The sequence below is a fragment of the Trichosurus vulpecula genome, chromosome 9 (genome assembly GCF_011100635.1).
Source record: "Trichosurus vulpecula isolate mTriVul1 chromosome 9, mTriVul1.pri, whole genome shotgun sequence".
Taxonomy (NCBI): Eukaryota; Metazoa; Chordata; class Mammalia; order Diprotodontia; family Phalangeridae; genus Trichosurus; species Trichosurus vulpecula.
Window position 1 is genome coordinate 178,258,467 of NC_050581.1, and position 18,703 is coordinate 178,277,169.

An 18,703-nucleotide genomic window follows, 5' to 3' on the forward strand; every position below is an offset into this window, starting at 1 on the left:
ATCATGGGATTCCATTGTGGCTGAGAAGTTGCCAATACAAAAAAAAGCCTTCGAACCCCTGTTTGTTGTTGTGATGATCTTCACCCATCCCCATTGTCTTTCAGTGCACCAAGCCATGTGGTGGAGGAACACGGACTAGACTGGTGGCTTGCCAACGTCCCGATGGGGAACGATTTACAGACCTGAGTTGTGAAATTCTGGACAAGCCTCCGGATCGCGAGCAGTGCAATACTCATTCTTGTCCTCAAGATGCAAGATGGAATTCTGGCCCTTGGAGCTCGGTACGGCCCTAAATCTTAATGTTTGTTCGTTGGTGTCTAAGTGCTCCATGACCCATCTAACTAGCCATGCCCTGTGCTGTGGTGTTTGGGGAAAAGCCACTGGGACAGATGCTGTTGTGCGTCTGCCAGAGCCTCTTTGACAATAGACTGGTTATGGTGGAAGGGATTCCGCCAGGTCACTGGGGCCTATTGGATGCACCACAGAGAGAACTTAACAATGGGTCCCTTACCCCCCTCTTGGCTCAAAAGGGCAAGTACACTTCATAAAGGACTTAGCTTAAACAAAGAAGAATATAGTCCACAATTTATATTTATAGACGATACCCAGTAGCAACTGTGGGATGTACATTTCAGTGTATGATTTCAACAGTACAAGCCCACCCTCCCCTCTCCATCAATGTAGACCATGACTCTGTCTGTACTTTAATAGAAAGTTTCATGAGTTGCTATGACTCCCTGCCCCCCACAAAAAAACAAAACATCATCTGGTAAGCCAATCCTTGATGATGATTCTCTTATGGTATATTTAAAACAAAAAAAAATTCTCTGATTTTGGCATACTGAAGATGAGCCCCAAGTCCTTCATTTCCAAAGCTTAATACTGGCAGTTTTTGTTTGAATATATTTTGTACAAGTTGAACTTTGCGGCTCTTTTTGTCTTGTGATCGAATAGGGTAAAAATCTGCTTATTGAAGCCAAAGCAGATTTGGATTCTGTTATCTGATCATAGCCTGTGTTCCTTGTTTTTTACCTTGAGTGACTGTGCAGTGACAGGCTTAGTGATTACTCAGACTGTTGTCTATAAAGCAGTCAAAGTGAAGAAGACGGCAGAATCAAAGATTCGCTGGCAGTTTAGGGGCCCCAAATTTTTGTGCCTATGTTGACGGTCAAACCATTTTCAATACGTTCCTCCCTTCTGGTCTTAATGTTTATCGAGGCTGTCATTACAAAGCAGACAAAATGAACACAGTGGGGGAACTGGTGATTTGATGACTGCTGAGATTCTCCAAATGTTTTCACCTATGTTAAGACAGTCAAACCAGTTTGGTTTTCCGCCTTCTCCTGCCACCACTGTCTCCTTGATTGCCAAGACTGTACAAAGCAGACAAAGTGAACACAATGTTGAAATTGGTGATGCTGTGACTGTTGAGATATTTCTACCCGCGTCTTGACCACAGACATAGTACTGAGACTACATCTCTAAAGAAAAGTGAACATGGCTGTAGAGCTTGTGATTTGGTGGTTGTTGAGATGCCCTCAAATGTTTTCACTTATATTAAGACAGTAAAACCAGTTTTACCATTTTTCCTTTCTGATCTAGGCTTCTGTTCCTACTGACAATTGTGCGGGTGTAAATTCTATGCACAGCTCTTTGTAAACAGAATCAATGACTGTATAAATATAGTATTTCAGTTAAGTAAATTGTACAGGGGCGGGGGAATCAGGAGGGAGAGACACCTGCAATCTGGGTTGCTCAGTAAATGCAGTAGATTTTCACATGAAGACAGTATTTGCACTAAACTCAGATTTAGTATTATATTGAATTGCTGTTAGATGATGGTTTTATTTTTTTTTAACTCAGAATGGTTATGAGAAATATTCTCAACCATTACAAAATAAGTCACATGGTGGGTCCACTTGCGGGCATCACTGGTACTTCATATCATTTCTGAGGATGCAATGACTTTGGTCTCTGAGATGAAGTTATAGCACTGGTCATATAAATGTAGTATTTAGAATTAGTCTAAGCCTAAAAGATTTAGAATATAACCTTACTTATCATTAGCTAGATTGTAAGCATAGAATTCTTGACAAATGCCTAAGAAAAGGATCTGAAATGCCACTGAGTCTCTGAAATCGACAGATTAGTAGTTTTTCCTCCCTAGCATTATTTGGCTTCTGGCAATGGGACTGAGGGATGGTTTGTGGAAGATCATGATGTCTTCTATGATACTGACTTAGAAATATGAGGGTCAGTCATCCCTAGGTCCATTACTAGATAATTATGCATTCTTGAGTTTATTTTTAGCATGTACTTATGACCTCTTACCATAACGAGTTCCATAAATTTAGCCAACTCCTGATTTTCAAAATTTCCTCTTTCAAGCTTTAAGGTGGAGGGTGGGTAGTCCCAAATTCTCTTTTCCCATGATTTGGATAATAGATCTATGTTTACCCTAGCTATATATTCTTTAGTTCCATAAATAAATCTTCATACTTTATTCTACACAAAGAACTTATTTGGGAAAACAGAAGGGGGAAGGGGAAGAGCTTCATAAAATCATTGTGTTTTAGAAGAGGAAGGGACCTATGAGAGTTTTTTTTTTTAATCTAGCCTCTTGTTTTTACCATTGAGGAAACTGAGGCATAGAGAAGCAGAGTCTTTTCCCATCATCTCATAGCTAGTTAATACTTTGTGCAAATCCTTGATAAAGGTCACTAAAGTGGGGCCCAAGCTTAAGTTACTCAGATTTCCACAATCTCCTCCAAATATAAGAACCTAGGAACTGTAGACTTAATGTTTTTAGTAAGCAGAAGAGAATATGTCCCAAACATTGCCAGCTTCCATCCCCACCCCCTTTTCGTATCTCTTCCATTTTGTTGCCTCCAAATGGATGGATTTTTACTATTTTTTTTTAACCAGAGCTTTTAGTTTTCTAATTGGCACCCTTATTCATGATTTCAGTAGTATAGGGAATGCCCAGAAGAGGCAACTCTTTTTATCAATGCAGATCAGCATCTTCTCTGCCACTTAGAGTCCATGCTGAGAAGTTGGTTAACTTGCCCAGGGTCGCATGGCCAGGATGTGTCAGAGGCAGGATTTGAATCCAGGTCTTCCAGTCTTTGAAGCCAGCTTTCTATCTACTCCACAATTCTGCTTCTTACCTTGGGTCTTAATTCTAGAGCAAGACCTAGAACTGGATCTTGGATGCAAGTCTTCAAGCCTCTCCTGGATTACTTTGCTTAGGCTCACATCCGTTCATGTATGAGGAGAGCCTTAAGCATCAAATTTTAGTTGAACATTAGAAACGTGTCTTGCTTTAATTGATTTTAAAATGTATAATTTGATGATATGGAATTGAAATGTTTTTGCACCTGCTCACTATTTTGTGAAACACTGGCATTGCAGGAGAAATATGGTGCTTTGTTACCTTCGTTCACAGAGATGTATGTGTGCCCCCATTCCTTCACAGATGCAAATGGCTAACATTGATGTTAGAAGTGCTTTAAAAACTCAAGTGGCTTTCTAAGTAAAGTGACCATTGTCCACGTGCATCTTTAACGTTGCTTACCACATCCGTAACAAGTGAGACATCATGTTTTTAATCATAATTTTAAAAGCTTAAAATCTAAAATACTTTATTTTAACAGCTACATGGGCCATGAACGGATTGTCCTAAATAGATTTTTGTTTTTCTAAATTCCCATGGCAGACTTTAGACGATGTTCATTTCTGTGGGTGCTGTGGTAATATTTCTTCCCAACTCTAAATTGAGTCATACCTCAGTCAGTTCTACCAATAGCCATAAGACTGCCATAGGCATTTATATTTGGTGCTTCTATAATCAGAATTGTCAATCTTGCCAGTATTCTACTTGAGGTGGTAACATGTTGCTTTGAAATAGGGCTTTTAGCAGGTTTCAGAAAGTGACCAAGTCTCACCACTAATTTCTCAGAGCTGTGCTTTTCTCTCCCAGTTTACTCCCACAAAATGGCATCTATCCAAAAAAAAAGTCACTCCTTCAGGCTTCCTTGCATGCAGAAGTTTTCAGTAACAGAAGGATACGGGCATAGCCTCAGTCAGCAAATTCTTCCAAATCTTTCCACCAGCCTTCTCAAATAGGCACTTAGATTCTCTAGCCTAGGGCCCCTAACATGAAGGGGCCCAAGAAGCTATGCTCCAAGCATGGCTTAAATCTCTCTAGAATCTGGGCACCCCAATTTAGAGTCTTCTTGAAGAAAAGATTCTAAAGAAATTCATCTGCAAATGTGCTCTTCAAGTTTCTGGTAATGTTTTACTATTGAATTTTGAGTCCTAGAGAGACTACAGCGGAAAAAGCCCCTACCCCAATCCCTAGGAAGCAGAGGCATAATGAGTACACTTGACAATTTCTGGAGGAAGTCTTCAGGAGAGTTCTAGATAGTGAGAACAGAGTCAGGAGATGGTAGAACCCTCAGAATTCTACAATGCCAAGATAATGGATTTATGTTTATAATTAAGGTGAAAAAAAAATCTGTGTGATGACATCAGGACCCAGAATGGGTCTATGATCTATTCCCTAGACTTTCCCTGAATAGACTTTATTGTACCAGTGGAAACTGCTTAGATCGGTTGTTCATGACAAACCTATAAACTCTTTAGTGATTGAGATCTGGTTTAGGTGCCTTTGAAATGATAGTTATCAACTTGGATAATGAGAACTGATGAGCCCAAAGGACCAAAGAACTGAGCTTGGCTTATGGATTTGTGCCTACCTCATTTTCATGTTTAAGTGTGCAACTACTGTATGTAGTATGAGGGAAAAGTTTGACTTTAGTGTTTTTAATCACCTCACTGCTTCTAGCTATAAAAAAAGATTGTAAATATTTTTACTATCACATTTTTGAACACCTTTAAAAAAGCAATTGAACCTAATATTGCCTGAGTATCCTGAGCAATATAGATTTCTATGTATTTATATGTAATAAAACATATTTATTTTTCCAATACTGTTATTTAATTTCATATATCAGTGTTTCTTGGCAGCCTTCAAAGACAAGTAGAATGTAATCAGAAATGCATGTAAATATTTCTTTGGCACTAATAAAAAGATACATCTACATTTTGTAAATTCTACCCCCGCCCCCAAAAAATCAGAGTAACCAAATGGCAATTTTCATGTAATATGACAGTTTCATTTGTATATGTTAAAATGATATTTTTCTAAATATTTCTCACTTGGAAATGGTACTTGGTGATATAAACAAATAATTTTGGGGGCCAAATATTTTTGTTGGTTTTTCTTTTCTGATATTCATTGTACTGATTCATTGAGTCTCAACTTTAAAATATGCATGAATTTCTTATTGTGCTCATGGTGATAACCTTAAGCCAATAGGTGGTGGGCAACATTTGGTTGGGAAGAATGACTCCAAAGCATAGATGACTATTAGCCACCTTTTCTATATGCCTGCTGGGCATGAATTTGACTAGGTTATGAAAACACCTTGTTTCTTGGATTCAAATAACAGACAAGGGTTTAAGGCATATCTCGACTTCATTTCCATTCACTTGAGTCACATTTATTTTTAAACAGAAAAGCTGACAAAGCAGGATAAATAGGAAAGGTGTACAAGAGCACGTCCTTTTGAGAAAAAGAAAAAAAATGCCTCTTTCCTCACCAATACTTCAGAGCCAAGAGAGGCAATGTGGCAGAATAAATGGTAGAATTAAGAGACCACTGGCTCTTGAATCAGAGAATTTGGTTCAAATCCTGCCTTTGAATTTGGTTCAAATCCTGCCTTTGATGCTTACTACCTCTAAGACCTTGAACAAGTTACTTTAATCTTCTTGGGTCTCAGTTTCCTTATATACAAAATGGGGGAACTTGATGACCCCTGTGGTGTCTTCCAACTCTAAATCTATAACCTTTTGAGTTAGGAAGACCTGTGTGCAAATCCTGCCTTTTATAGGCAGGATTTATTAGCCATATAACCATGGGCAAGTCACTTAAGCTCTGAGAGCTTCAGGTAAGTTTCTAAGACTTACCTATGCAATTATAGACTTATTGCAATCTGCATTTGTGGATGGATTCCTGTCCCAATGAAGTTATAGATCTTTAATGCATTGAAATCTTTATTTCCTGGTAACTCTCAATGTTAAGATTTTTTCTTTGTCTGATAAATTAGGGTCAGTTCAACATTTTCTTGGAAGTAAGTGGATTCTCCTTAGGGGAAAAAAAAAGCATATCTAAGGTGCTCATTGACTGTCATAGGGCCCACCACAATTCCACATGCTGGCCTCCCTTCCAATTACAATGCAAACTTGAAAGCTAAAGGTATGAAAGAGGGAAGGTGGAATCCTTCTTAATGCCACTAGGGGGAGGCTTGGAAATTGGAGACAAAAGTTGGCCATTGTCCTTCATTGACCTCAGTCCTTGACTAACTTTGCTGGCCATCCCATTCAAGTCTTTGAAATAACCAGGTTGACTATCCTAAGGTCATATGGAAATGGACTCTCTTCTATACTGAACTTTCAAAACTTTGAATTTAGAAAATATTTAAGATGTGGCTGAAATTCAACATTCATTCAATATCAACAGGATTTTGCCAATCTTAATGTTGGCTCTCAGATAACAGAAAAGGAATTTTCCACATTCTTATCACTAAATTAGCACTCCTACTTAAGAACAGAATTAATTGATATTTCACATATGTAGATGAAAAGTCTTCTTTAAGTCTAGGTATTGTGAAACCCTATCTCTTTTTCTTTATAGAATTTAACATTAGCCAGATATTTCTAGGTAGCCGTGTAATTAATATTAGCATTAAGCTGATGTTTAGACTTTTTTCATATATAATATCCATAAAGGAGCATTGTTTTGTGTTTTTGTTTATGCTTTTTGAGTCTAAGGAATACAAAGATAACTGAAACTGAAATTTCTCATAGATATATTCTCTTTTCTCAGAAAAAGCGTATTCATTGTTCATAACCAAAGTGATAGAAATACAGAATCATAGGCTTTAGATATAGAAAGTCTCCTCTCATCATCTTCAGGAATTGGTAGCCAAAAGTGATCATGGAATTGCTCTTTGGGAAGTTACTAATATGTAGAAGGCTGCTTGAAGACAACCATCCTTTATTTACCTTTACATCCCCAGTACAGTACCCTCCATCTAGGTATTCAATAAATGTTTGTAGAATTTACTATCAAGCTAGTATTGAGTCTCCAAGCATTACCCCAATCTGGTCTACTCAGCATATGGCCCCAATTTCTTTGGATTAGGATAATTTGTCAGAATTAGCAATCAAGTATTTTTTGAGACCCCATGGCAATGATGTGCATCCCAAAGTCACCGTCCCTCCCTCCTACAAAATGACATTTCATGGCAGCCTAACTGGTATCCCTCCCCACCCCAGCCCCGCCGCCTGCAATTTCCTATTTTTGCAGTTTTAGGTAGGCTGAAGGAGAGAGGTTGGTTATTTGACTCTGGGGGGAGTGTGTTTGCTTGCTGATTCACGTCACTGGGATAGCCTTTGTGAAGGCAAGGGGAACAGAGAAGAATTTTGGAATGTCGAGTGGGAGGGGTGGCAGTTTATTCCAAGCTGAGCTGAGCTGGTAAGAAGAAAAATGCTGGAGTTGGGTAAGGGAAGTTGTGAAAAGATGTATTGGATTGAGCCAGAGAAGGAAAGGAAGAATCAAAGTTTTATGTAATTACTATGCCATCTCCCCATCCTCGCTCCACCCCCATTTTAAGCTAAAACTACTGAGATTCAGGTGCTGTTTAGAGAAAAATCAAGGTGAAATAACGTTTAGATTTTATTCTTGTAATCCAATCAGCAACCCTGCCCCCCGCCCCAGCCAAAAAAAAATACACACATTACAGATCGCCATTAGCACATATATGTTCTTGTATCCACAGCACCTAATATCTGTCATACAAAAGGAGCTTAATAAATACTTGTTGGTTGATGAATGGAATATGATAGAGAGGGAAGGAGTGTTAAGAATGCTGAATTTGAAGGCAGAGGCACCCCGAGTTTGAGTCCTAGCTCTGCTATTAACTATTTGGGCAAGGCATTTGATTTCGTGGGTCTCGTTTTCCTTTATTATAAAATGATACGGTTGGACTTCATAAACTCCAAGGTCTCTCCTAACTACAAGTCAATGACCCTATGACAGTACTAGGAATAGATAGTATGAAATCCTCCAGAGGAGACCATCCATAAATTGATACCCTTTTTGAAAGGGATTCTGCCCTCATTATTTCTCTGTAAGTTGGGGCAGTCCTTACATAACTGAGAGCATATGACCCTCCCCAAACCTGGAAGAGCAATAGCATGGGCTCCTTCTCTTATATCTAATAAAGTAAACGTATCAGTCAAAGGATCAGAGAGAGACAAAAGAATGTAAGGCTAAATTAAGTGAGTACTTTATTCATCTCCCTTGTAATGGTGGGGACTTTGATCCTGAAATGAATGTTCTCTCTGGCATCCAGAGAGACTCATCCCAGTCCTGCCCCCAATCTGGTTATTTTACTAATGCCAATAAAAGAGTGATTCGAATGAGTGATTTGAATGAGTGATTTGTCTTTTCTTTGTGGTGGTCGTGGGGAAGAAGGAAGAATGGGGCCAGGGTAGTGGACACCTTCCTCATAACGCTAGAGTGATGTCTCAGTGAAATTTTCTAAATATGTATAGGCCAAGAAATGGGAAACTGAGAAGAATGACTCAAGGGGCATGCTTGTAACAGGAGGCATGGGCTTTAATAATCCAATCCATCCATGCCCTCTCTCAAGGGAGGAAGGGAGAGAGAGACATCCATAGCTTTGAAATTTACTTCAGTTTATTTAGGGTCTCCAAATTGGCTAACCCAAGGCTTAATGATTAGCCTTTCCTTTGCTACCTTCTGTTCTGGGTGGGGAAGTGAGGTGGGGGTGGTGCTGTTTGCCGAAAGCTGAAAGACATCATGAGAAGAGAGGGAAAGACAGACTAGCAGAAACCATCTATCTGGGTCAAACTTAAGTGTGGGAAGGTCAAAGTGGCTATTAAAAAATACTTTCCTCTTCTGTGGGAGCTCACAGGTCAAGCTTCTCAGGTTAGCAATCTCTAGTGAAGCAACTGCCTGATTGAGCTCTCCCGTGGGCCAGGAAGACAAGCTATGTTTTCGAGAGGTCTTATGATCGAAGATGTTATATCTCCCTTTTTTGTAAAGAGTTGCCAGGTGTGGAGACAGATGGTTCTAGTGGACTTTTCCCCTTCTAACCGTGGGAAATAAAATAATGAGTACTGTTATTATTTTTGATGTCACACTGGGAGGTAAATCTGGCCAGCAACAAGTTGTATTGGTCCATTGCATCTGTTTAGTTTTAAAAAAGACATTAAAAATACTTGAGGATTGAATTGGTCTCAATACAATTTTTTAAAGTAAATTTTTTCATCTGCTCTATGTTCTCTTTTAGGGTTTGGGCCAGAATTTTGTTTACAGATTCTCTGAGTTCCCTGGTACTGGTTATAAGAAACATGGGAATATATTCATATCCAGAGCAGCAACTGGGACTATTTGCATACTAGAGTAGCTTGAGTTGGGTCTAAAATGAGGTGCAGTTGTTCTGTGAGAGGTGGCTCACTGTCCCCTTGAGGGGTTAGGAAACAAGGTGGGCCCAGAAGAAGGAGGGGCCCTCCAGTGAGGTAACCCTGTAGCTAGCTTTCCAGGCTCAGTGGCTGCAGATGTTGGTGGGGGCTAGCAGGAATATCAAGCATTATAGAAGGAAGAACATATTCCACATTTCAGCAACCTGGGGCAAAGCCCAGTTTGCCCAGACTAGTTACAACTCCATATGCAACCCAAACCTGTACCCATCTATGAGCACATCAAGGGATTAATATTTGCCCAACAGCATACCTGCGCTTCTCGGTGTAGATTGCCATCGAAGCCTGAAATTGAATTTGCAGTGAAATAAAACAGATCACCAAAGATTTGCATCTTGAAGTGACCTTATAGGTCATCTGGTCCAATCCCTTCCTTTTACAGATGAAGTAACTGAGGTGACCTGACCAAGGTCACAAAGGTATGAAGTAGCAGAACCAGGATCCAGACCCAGACCCTGTGACCCCACACCTCAAGCTCTTTGAGTGCAGTGTGATAAATCTAAAATTTATTTCTAAGAGGCCTTACTTTCCTCTGGCTAGTAGCTGGTTTCTTTAGTGAGATAACCTGAACCCTAACCACTATCCATTCAAATGAAGCCTTACCTAGAGGCACTTCTTTCCCCTTGGTGCTCTGGCCTGCCTACATATACAAATGAAGCCAGGAAATTATCCAAGTAACTCAGTACCACGTACCCTAACCCTAAGTTATGGGAATCATTGAGCAGATGGAGGGTCTCCATCCAAAGATCGCCAAGGTCCCATCGTGTTCTTTGATCATGTGATTCCATGATTTATAACTCAAATTAGGTTTAAGATACCTTCCTTGATTTTGCTCATGTATACACGCTTCCTTACTTTCCATAACTGTATATTCACAAATCGGTACGCTCACCATTTTTTAATTAGTAGAGTGTGAGTACCACAGGAAGTTAGTAAGAGTCATGTTATCCCAACCTATCTTAAGACTAGATTTTTTTTCTTTGTTTTTAATCTCCACTCTGATACAGGACCCAGAGCTAGAAGGGGCCTTAGAAATCTGTAAGCCAACCCCTCATTTCAGATGAGAAAAGTGAGACCCATAGAGGTTAAAAGATTTGCCCATGGCCACCCAGCTTGTAGAGCTAAGATTCGAATCTGAGTCATAAAATTTTGAAAGCAGCACTTTTTCCCACCACACCATGACAGATAAAGATGGGTGGTCTTTATGAAAAGCGTTCCCTTTAAAAATTAATTTGGATGACAAACAAGTAATGAATGGGATCCTTTGAAACTGGGAGAAAAAATTGTGTTGGGTGTGCATAAAACAGTCTACAAATGGGTGACCAAATCAGCATGGCTTTCTCTAATGGTTTTAGGCTATCCAAGAGTAGGAGGGAGAAGGCAGACAGAGGAGTGTGTGACCCCCAAGGTTGGGAGGTGGTAGAGATGGACAGTAGAGAATGTCAGTGGCAAACAGAATGAAAGGATCCTAGCTTGCTAGTGAGTGTGGACTTAGAAGGACTAATTATAGGGGCTGGGCCAGGTAGGGAGCCAAGTAAAGCAAGGAGAGGAAGATGAGGTCACAAAGGGGGCAGAGAGTAGATGAGAGAGATGGAAAGGTGGAAAAGTAAGGACATCATCAAAGGCAACTCAGCGGTCAATCTCACTGGAGGCAAAACAATGCTGAGTGATGGTGTGGTTCTTGGCGTGGCTCTATTTGTGGGTGGCAAGTTGAGATGAAGGTTATAGACTTGAATTAAGAGGTATTGGGAGGCTTCACAGTTCTTCTTTGGAGTAGCAGCCAATCTCCTGACATCTCACTGCTCCCTTCCTGACCCTTTTCCTTTCTCTTTTTATTGTGCCTTTAACCACCATTCACTCTAACTCTCCTCATTGAAACATAGTTTAGGAGGGTCTGGGGGTTGAATGATCATGGTCAAAATGGGCAACTATCCTAGGAGATAGGGACTAGACCTGAGGTTTCACTGGTGTAGGGAACTTCCAGGTGAGGGCATTCCCTGTTCTAGTGTAGGTCAGAACTTCCTCTTCAGCTAGTTATAGGCAGTTGCTCAGAGATCTGGAAGGTATCACTTGCCCAGGATCACACAGTCAGCATGTGGCAGAGATAGGATTTGAACCCAGATCCTAAAGATTTCTAATCCAGTGTCCTTTCCACTAAACCGTGCCAAAGAAAGGCTCCATGACACAGTTTGGAAAGGACACTATTCCCTCAAGTCTTTCCTCTGCCCCTTCTCCTAACCCTTTTTCTAGTGTGCCCTGAGTCACAACAGTCCTTCTTCCCGTTTGCCTGTAACCCCCAACTCGGTAAGCCTTTCTTGCAGTATGTCCGTAGAAGAGAAGGTTTCCCTTCAGTTTGTTGTTCCTGATCCTTGGTGGTTATTATTCAGTCATGTCCCGACTCTTCATGAGCCCATATGAGGTTTTCTTGGCAAAGATACTAGAGTGGTTTGCCATTTCCTTCTCTAGCTCATTTTACAGATGAGGAAACTGAGGCAAACAGAGTTAAGTGACTTGCCCAGGGTCACACAGGTCAGATTTGAACTCAGATCTTCCTGACTCCAGTCTCTGCACTCTATCCACTGTGTTATCATTAGCCCTGGTAGGGGGGAAAAACAAAGAAAAGTTTAGAGCCAAGAATTCTATATCTAAGTTAACAGTTTGAAGCAAAATACTTTCTGTGTCCCTACTTGCTTGGCTAAATGAAGGAGTCTCTAACTTCCCCGGCTCTAGGAGCCCCCACACCCCAGATGCCAATTGGAACTCCAGCTGCTGTGCCCCTACACTGTCTTGTTGAAGGACAGGTATAAGGATAGCAACTCCTTCCAGCAAGGCAGGGAGCACTTTCTCTGCAAGTTACTGTCTTAATGACCGGTCTAGAGCACAGGATGGTGTCTTGCCTAGGTTCAAAAGTGGGACTTAAACCTAGTCTTTCTGGCTTTGAGGCTAATTCACTTCAATCCTTGGAAAGAAACAAGTTGTGAAGAGTATGCTTTTCATGAAGCTGCATTTTCTCCAGATACTCTCTCTTTGTCTCTCTCTTTCTCTTCCTTCCTCCTGCCTCTTTCTGATCTCTTTGTCTCTGTTTCTGTCTCTGTCTGTCTGCCTCTCCCTCCCTCCCCGACCCTCTTTTTCTCTCTGTCTCTCTGTCTCTCTCTCTCTCCCTCTCTCTCGCTCTCTGTCTCTGTCTCCATGTCTGTCTGTCTCTCCCTCTCTAGATATACATTTTTGGGGGTTTCTGGAAATTTGATATATTTTAGGAGGCTGTTTTTAATATCTAATTTGCATAGCGACATCCTATTAAAACAAAGCCAGTCCTCCAGGCACAGCTCAGAAGCATCAGAAGCCCTTACTATTTTTTCCCATCAGCTTTTCCCTTCCCAACACTCTTCCCTCCACACACATATTCTCCTTCTCCTACACCCCCCCCCCCACAACTCAGCCTCAAAAATAAAATGCCTTGGGGAATGATGAGCTTTTTGCTGCCTTTTTTTCCCAGGGACAGCCAAGCCCTTGCTCTGAGTCCTGCCAGCAGCTTCCAGTAAATATTTGGCCATATACAAAGTACTCTCCTTTATCCACAGCAAGCAGGTCAAGGTCCAGATGCCTTTGAAAACTGAAGGGAGTTTGGAGGAAAAAAACCAGTGCTGTTTGTTTTCTTTAAGTTTCAAAAGAAAACAAAAAACACTTGCTTGGCCAACCGGGCACTTTTTGGGGGCACAATCATCTCTTTCTCAGGGAGGTAGTCACTTTCTTCTTGGCTGGCCTCTTGTTACTTAAGAATGTCCTGGCCTGCTTGACGATGGCAGGTCATGGCTGTGATGTCAGGGAGTGCGTCCCACTGTGAGGATGTGTGTGGTGGCTGACAGATTCCAAGACGAGCCATGTGGAAACTGATTCCCTACAGTGTTCCTCACTATTCTCTGGGGGCCAGCAATCCCCAACCTTTCTCCACTGGTGACACTGTTTCCTTGTTTTGTGAGGATGTGACAGGTCCCCAGTTTCACCATACCATTTCACAGGTACTTCCCCATCCCCCAAAAAAGTTTTACATCATATACTATTTTTTAACGTTAGAGAAACCCACAAGTCAATTATTATTCATTAGTTTTTTTCAGGAATAAATTGAGATAGTTGACCTCTAAGGTCTTGTCCAACATTGAACTCTATTACTCACAGGGCCATAAATTTAGAGCATGTCACTCCCTCCACTCCATTTTAAAGGGAGAAAATAAACAAAACCCTGCAGCCCAGAGGGGTGGGATCTGAACACGGATCCTTTGACTCTGGAGACATAACTCTTTCTACTGCCTGGAAGAACAAGCTTTGATTCTTGCCTCTGTCTTGGGGACAAATCACTTTACTCTCTTTGGAGTGGTTTCCTCACCTCAAAAAACCATGGGGTTGGATAAAATGACCTTTAAAGGCAGCCTAGCATGGTGGCTGGAACTTAGCTCTAGAAAGATCTAGCTCCAAACCCGTCTTCAGAAAGGGGCATATTATTAATATTTTTATTTACACTGAACTTTTGGTACTCCTAGGCTAGTAGAGAAGTCTTCAGCTTTGCAATCAGGTTTCTTCTTCTACCCTTTAGGCTTGCCACTATGGGCATATCATGCAGTCTCTCTGTGTCTGCCACCCAGAAGTTTCTTCAGAATTTAATGATGTGAGTGAAAGCAGGAAAAACGAAACCAGTCTTTGCTCTTCACTCTCTGTGCTACCAGCTTCCACGAGGCTTATTGTTAGGAAAATCTTCCTCACAGTTGGAACTCTCAAAGTAGAACAGAGCTGCCTGGGGAGGTCATGGGGAAGTTGCCCCTTGATGGATGGAGGTCTCCAAGCACAGAAAGCATGGCCACTTGTTGAATGTGTTGTCGTAGGGATTCTCTCAGCCATCAGTTGACTCCGAGGCCTTGGAGGCTTGCAGCTCTGAGGGTCTTTCATTCTAGTGCTGTGCTTCATAGTATTTTCTGATTTCCCTTATGACAGTTGGAATCATGGGAGTTGGCAAGGATCCAATCCAGGATTAGTAAACAGCATGAAACAATACTGGGTTTAGAGACAGACAGACTCAGTTCAAACACTGACTCTGCCATTTATATGGTGTGACCTTGGACAAGTCACTGCATCTCTGAGAGTCCTCATTTTCCTCCCCTATAAAATGTGGGATTGGACCAGGTCGCTAGGCAACTTCTGAAGCCCCTCCCATACCTGTCTCCGTTCTTGTTTATGATCACGTATCTTGAAAGGAGGGGTGGGGCTGAGTACGTAGGACAGACAAAGCACAGATCTCCTGAGACTTGGATTTCCTGCTACCTTGGTTCAGAGCTTGGGAAGTCATCTGAAGCCATTGAGGCCAGAAAAAAATGTGAATGAGATTTCCAAGGATGGGCCAAAGATCTGAAGCCTTGACATTGGCCAGCCACTAGGAAGTGCCAAAGCCACGAGGCATTTTTCTCATTTTGGAGACAATGTAAATTGATGTTCTTGTGCTCAGAGCTAATAATTATACTAACCAAGGTGTATATAGCGATGTACTGGGCGCAGCGCCAATGAGCTCTTTACAATTATCTTTGATCCTCAGTGCCACCCTGGGAGGTAGGTGCCATTATTATGCCCATTTCACAGTCGAGGAAACTAAGGAAGGTGGAGGTCAAGTGATTTGCCCAGGGTCTCGCCAGTGTCTGAGGCAAGATTTGAATCAGGTCTTCCTGACTCCAGACCTAGTACTCTATTCACTGAGCCACCAGTGACTTGCCCAGGGTCATACTGCTAGCACGTGTCAGAGCCAGGACTTAAAACTCAGTCTTCCTGGCTCCATGACTGGCAATCTAACCACTATACTACACTTCCTCTAGGGCTTTTGCTGGTTCACTTTCATACCAAGAAAAAGAGTACTGCACCCTGTGGAGTAGGTACTAAGGACCCCAAGAGGTCATGTTACTGGATACAACAAAAGACATGGTCTCCCTTGGACGAGAGGAGCTTCTTGTCTGAACCCTCTGTTGCAATGTCTCATGACAGTTGAAGACTCCAGATCGGTCCCTCCCCCTTTTATAGAGCAGGGGTTGCACAGCCCTTAGTTCGTGGCACACACGTTTTCATTCATCCAAGTTTTGAAAGGACAGCCCATCAGAGGAGCGCAGTGCCCCAGTGATCTGCTGCTCCATGTGGGCTGCCATGAGCATATTTTCTCAGTATATAACATCTCAAAAAAGTCCTCTGAAGTATTTCCATCCCTCACCCTCTTTTCCATTGTGCCAGTTACCTATTAGAAAATCGCTAATGCCACATTTGCTGATGCTCTTTGAGTCATTAGAGGGCTTCAGAACAGGAGCCCAGGGCATATGTTTCAGGTGATTCATCGTTTGAGACAAGAAAGAAGATCAATCTCAATTCTTTCTCCTGGCAAAGGTCACTGACAAAAAAAGCCATAAACACTTCTGGTTGCACTATAGCCTTGAGACTTGAAGGGAAAATCCATCACTAGAGGGACGGAGCAGCAGCTGGGGTCCTGGCCATCGTCATAAGCCTAGGACACTGGGTGATGAGCCCTTGGCATTAATGATGAATTCCATTTTACATGGAGTATCCAAACTTCATTTGATGGAAAGGAATTATGATTCGGTGCTGGGCAGTGGTCAGAACTCTGAACTTGGAGGTGGAGGACTTGAATTCAAACACCCCTCCTCACCCCCGATGCCACTTATGACATACATGGCCTTTTGCAAGCTACTTCCTCTCTCATGCCTCAGTTTCCATGTCTGTAAAATGAGGGGGTTGGACTTGGTGACCCATAAAATTTGGCAAACTGGTCTGTGAAAATGACTTCAGTCAATCAACAGGTCCTTACTGTGTCACATACTGTATTTGGATACAAATACAAAGAGTGAAAAAAAATGCCTTCTGTCAGGGAGCTTACATTCTGGAGGGGTGAAGGAGGTAATGATGGCATGGGTGTATAAATATATAGGGCATAAGAATAAAGAGAATAAATGCAAATAAATACAAGGTACTGAAGTATAGGGGCAGCTAGGGGGCGCCATTGTGCATAGAGTGCTGGGCCTGAAGTCAAGAAGAGACATCTTCCTGAGTTCAAATCTGGCCTCAGATGCATACTAGCTGTGTGATCCTGGGCAAGTCACTTACCCCGTTTGCCTCAGTTTCCTCATCTGCTAAATGAGCTGGAGAAGGAAATGGCAAGCCACTCCAGTATCTTTGCCAAGAAAACCCCAAATGCAGTTTCCAGAGCAGGACATGATTGAATTGACTGGACAACTTAAATAAAGTGTCATTTAGTGGGGGGTAGGAGAGGTGGGGAATGTTAGCATTTGCAGGGATTAGGAAAAACTATGTCTTGCGCTACAGTTTGAAGGAAGAGAGGGCTTGTGTGATGCAGGGATCAGGAGAGAGTGCATTCCAGGCATGGAAAATGGCTTGTGAAGATTCATGGAGTCAGGAGGTGGAGTGTGTCAGGATTAAAGAGTGCAGGAGGGGGATTAATGAGCAATGAGGCTGGAGAGCTACATTGGCGCCAGGTTATGAAGGATTTCTACATTAAACAGGGGATTTTCTATTTTCCTTTTTTTTTCTAGAAGCAATAGAGAGCTACTGGAATTTATCCCAGGATAGAGGAATGACCTCAGGGCAGACCTTTGGTTTAGGAAAATCCCCTTGGCAGCAGTGTGGAGGATAGGTTTGAGTGGAGAGAGGTTTGAGGCAGGGAGACTAACTGAAGGACCATCCAATAATCTGGGTGAGAGGTGATGAGTGCCTAAAAGAAGTTGGCAACTAGGAGAGTGGAGAGAAGGGGAAATGGAGACGAGAGTGATGCTTTGGCAATTGATGGGATATGGGAGGTGAGAGAGAGGGAAGAGTTGAGGGAAGTCAAAGACGACCGCGAGAGATTGGAAAAACAATGGCACCTTCAACAAAAATGGAGAAACTTGTAAGAGTTGGGAGGATTTGCAGGTGCCGAGTTTGAAATGCATCCAGCACGTCCATTTTGAAATGCCCAGTGGCAGTTAGTGATGCATGACTCAAGCTCAGGAGAAACACTGGGGTTGGGTAGATTGGTTAGCTCCATCTGTGATTTATCTGCAGAGATGATTATTTATCCCATAGGAAAGGATAAGGTTACCAAGGAGACAAGCTAAAGAAGAAAAGGCCCAAGACAGAGCCCTGAAGGACACCCACGGTTAGGGGATGTGACATGGATGATGACTCAGCAAGAGTCTGTGGAGTGATCAGAGAGGCAGAAAGAGAACCAGGAAAGTAGTGTGGCAAGAACCCTGAGAGAAATGAGTATCCAAGAGGGTCAAATGCAGAGAAAGATCAAGAAGGTCAGAAATTGAGAAATGACCATCAGGTTTGGCCATTAAGAGATCGATGCTAACTTTGGAGAGAACAATCTCCCAAGGTCACAAAAGTAGCCTTATCACAAAAGTATTGGTATCCCCACTTTACTAAAGAGGATATTGAAATTCAGAGAGGTTGTGTGAGTTGCCCAGGGTCACACAGCTAGGAAGCATCAAAGACATGTCTGGGACTTCTTGCTTCAATTCTATCATTCACTCCACCAAGCCATGTTGGCCCTCCAAATGCTGCTGGTTTTGTTTTAAAGAAATAGAAAAAAGCAGCCACCAACAAAAACCAAATGTCTCAGAAATGACTCTATTTTTCCTAGCATAAGGAATAGTTAATAGCCTCAAGACTGAAGGTTCCCCACCCCTGTGTTAAGATACAGACGCAGTAAGGTGCTATCTGTAAATGGCTAGTACATTGACCCAAATGTTGAGGGCTCCTTAAGGCCGTTCAGAATCATTAGGACTCAAGGCAGTGTGGTGCAATGGGAAGAGCCAAAAGAATTGGATTTTGATGGATTTAGAGCTGGAAGGACCTCTCAGAGGCCATCTAGTCTAAACCTCTCCTTTTAAAAATGAGGAAATTGAGTCCTAAGGAGGTGACTCTGTATTCACACTCTGGCCATCTGCCTCTCAATCTAGCCCTCTTTTCACTGTGCCGGGCTCCCATGGGGCAATCAGCTAGTTCTGAAAACTTGAGGAAGATATTT

General features: G+C 42.0%; 1 protein-coding gene across 1 annotated transcript in view; it reads left to right on the forward strand.

Moving 5' to 3' along the window:
• Nucleotides 1-18,703, forward strand: part of ADAMTS9 (ADAM metallopeptidase with thrombospondin type 1 motif 9) — a 191,911-nt gene that overhangs the window by 110,774 nt on the left and 62,434 nt on the right. The window contains exon 28 of the mRNA XM_036738867.1: nucleotides 105-281. Within this exon, the coding sequence (XP_036594762.1) occupies nucleotides 105-281 (177 nt within the window). The remainder of the gene's footprint in view (nucleotides 1-104; nucleotides 282-18,703) is intronic.